This window comes from Tigriopus californicus, unplaced genomic scaffold (genome assembly GCF_007210705.1).
Source record: "Tigriopus californicus strain San Diego unplaced genomic scaffold, Tcal_SD_v2.1 Contig650, whole genome shotgun sequence".
Taxonomy (NCBI): Eukaryota; Metazoa; Arthropoda; class Copepoda; order Harpacticoida; family Harpacticidae; genus Tigriopus; species Tigriopus californicus.
Window position 1 is genome coordinate 936 of NW_026738964.1, and position 745 is coordinate 1,680.

At 51.8% G+C, this 745-nt stretch overlaps 1 protein-coding gene across 1 annotated transcript; it reads right to left on the reverse strand.

Moving 5' to 3' along the window:
* Positions 1 to 243: 243 nt before the first annotated feature.
* Positions 244 to 740, reverse strand: LOC131892585 (26S proteasome regulatory subunit 10B-like; the record flags this gene model as incomplete). The annotated part of the gene is made up of 1 exon (XM_059242390.1): positions 244 to 740. A coding segment is annotated over one exon (497 nt), but the record flags the coding sequence as incomplete, so codon positions are not given.
* Positions 741 to 745: the final 5 nt, after the last annotated feature.

Genomic DNA, 745 nt, shown 5'->3' on the forward strand with positions numbered 1-745 from the left:
GGCTGAAGCACCTCTCAATATTGGCTTGAGTTCATCGGAAAAACTTGTTGAAGATTCGCAAAAAAATCATGTTTATTTACAAAAAAACACTCAGTGCTTAATTTTGACATAATATCAAAGTGCATCTTGTTTGATGGTCCAAGAAAGTTCGTTCAAATACATGTAGCAATTACTGAGCACATGAGCAGAGAAGAAGAAGAAGAAGCAAGAACAAGCCCATTCTCATAAGTATGCCTGCTGTACGGCCAAGGGGTGATGCCCACGCGTTGAAACAACTCGGGATTCAGCAGAGGTAACTCGATCACCTCCCGCAACTCTCGGATCTGCTCGGAGAGCCCGCCAATGGCCGAGTAGCTCACGTCGCCCGGATCCTCGTGAGACATATTGTAGACCAGAGGGTCGACCTCGCGCGGCAAGTACCGCATGATGGTGAGCGTGGTCATGTCCAGGGCTACGCGCGTGCTGGGCTTGAGCTTGCTCTTGTCTAGTTGTCGGCGACAGCCCACCACGTAGCGGGGCCCGTTGGTGGCCTTCACGATGAACTTCTCTTCCGTGAGTTGGCGCAATACTTCGCCCACAATCTGGCCCACGCTCTGCAGGGCCTTCAGGTCGTTCTCGGACTTGTCGTATTGCTGGCTCAGGGCCTTGGAGTCCTCGCGCATCGTCTTCAGCTTGGCCTCGATCTCTTTGTGCTCCAGTAACTTCTTCTGGTAATCGTGCAAGGCTTTGTCTCGAGCCGCATCTC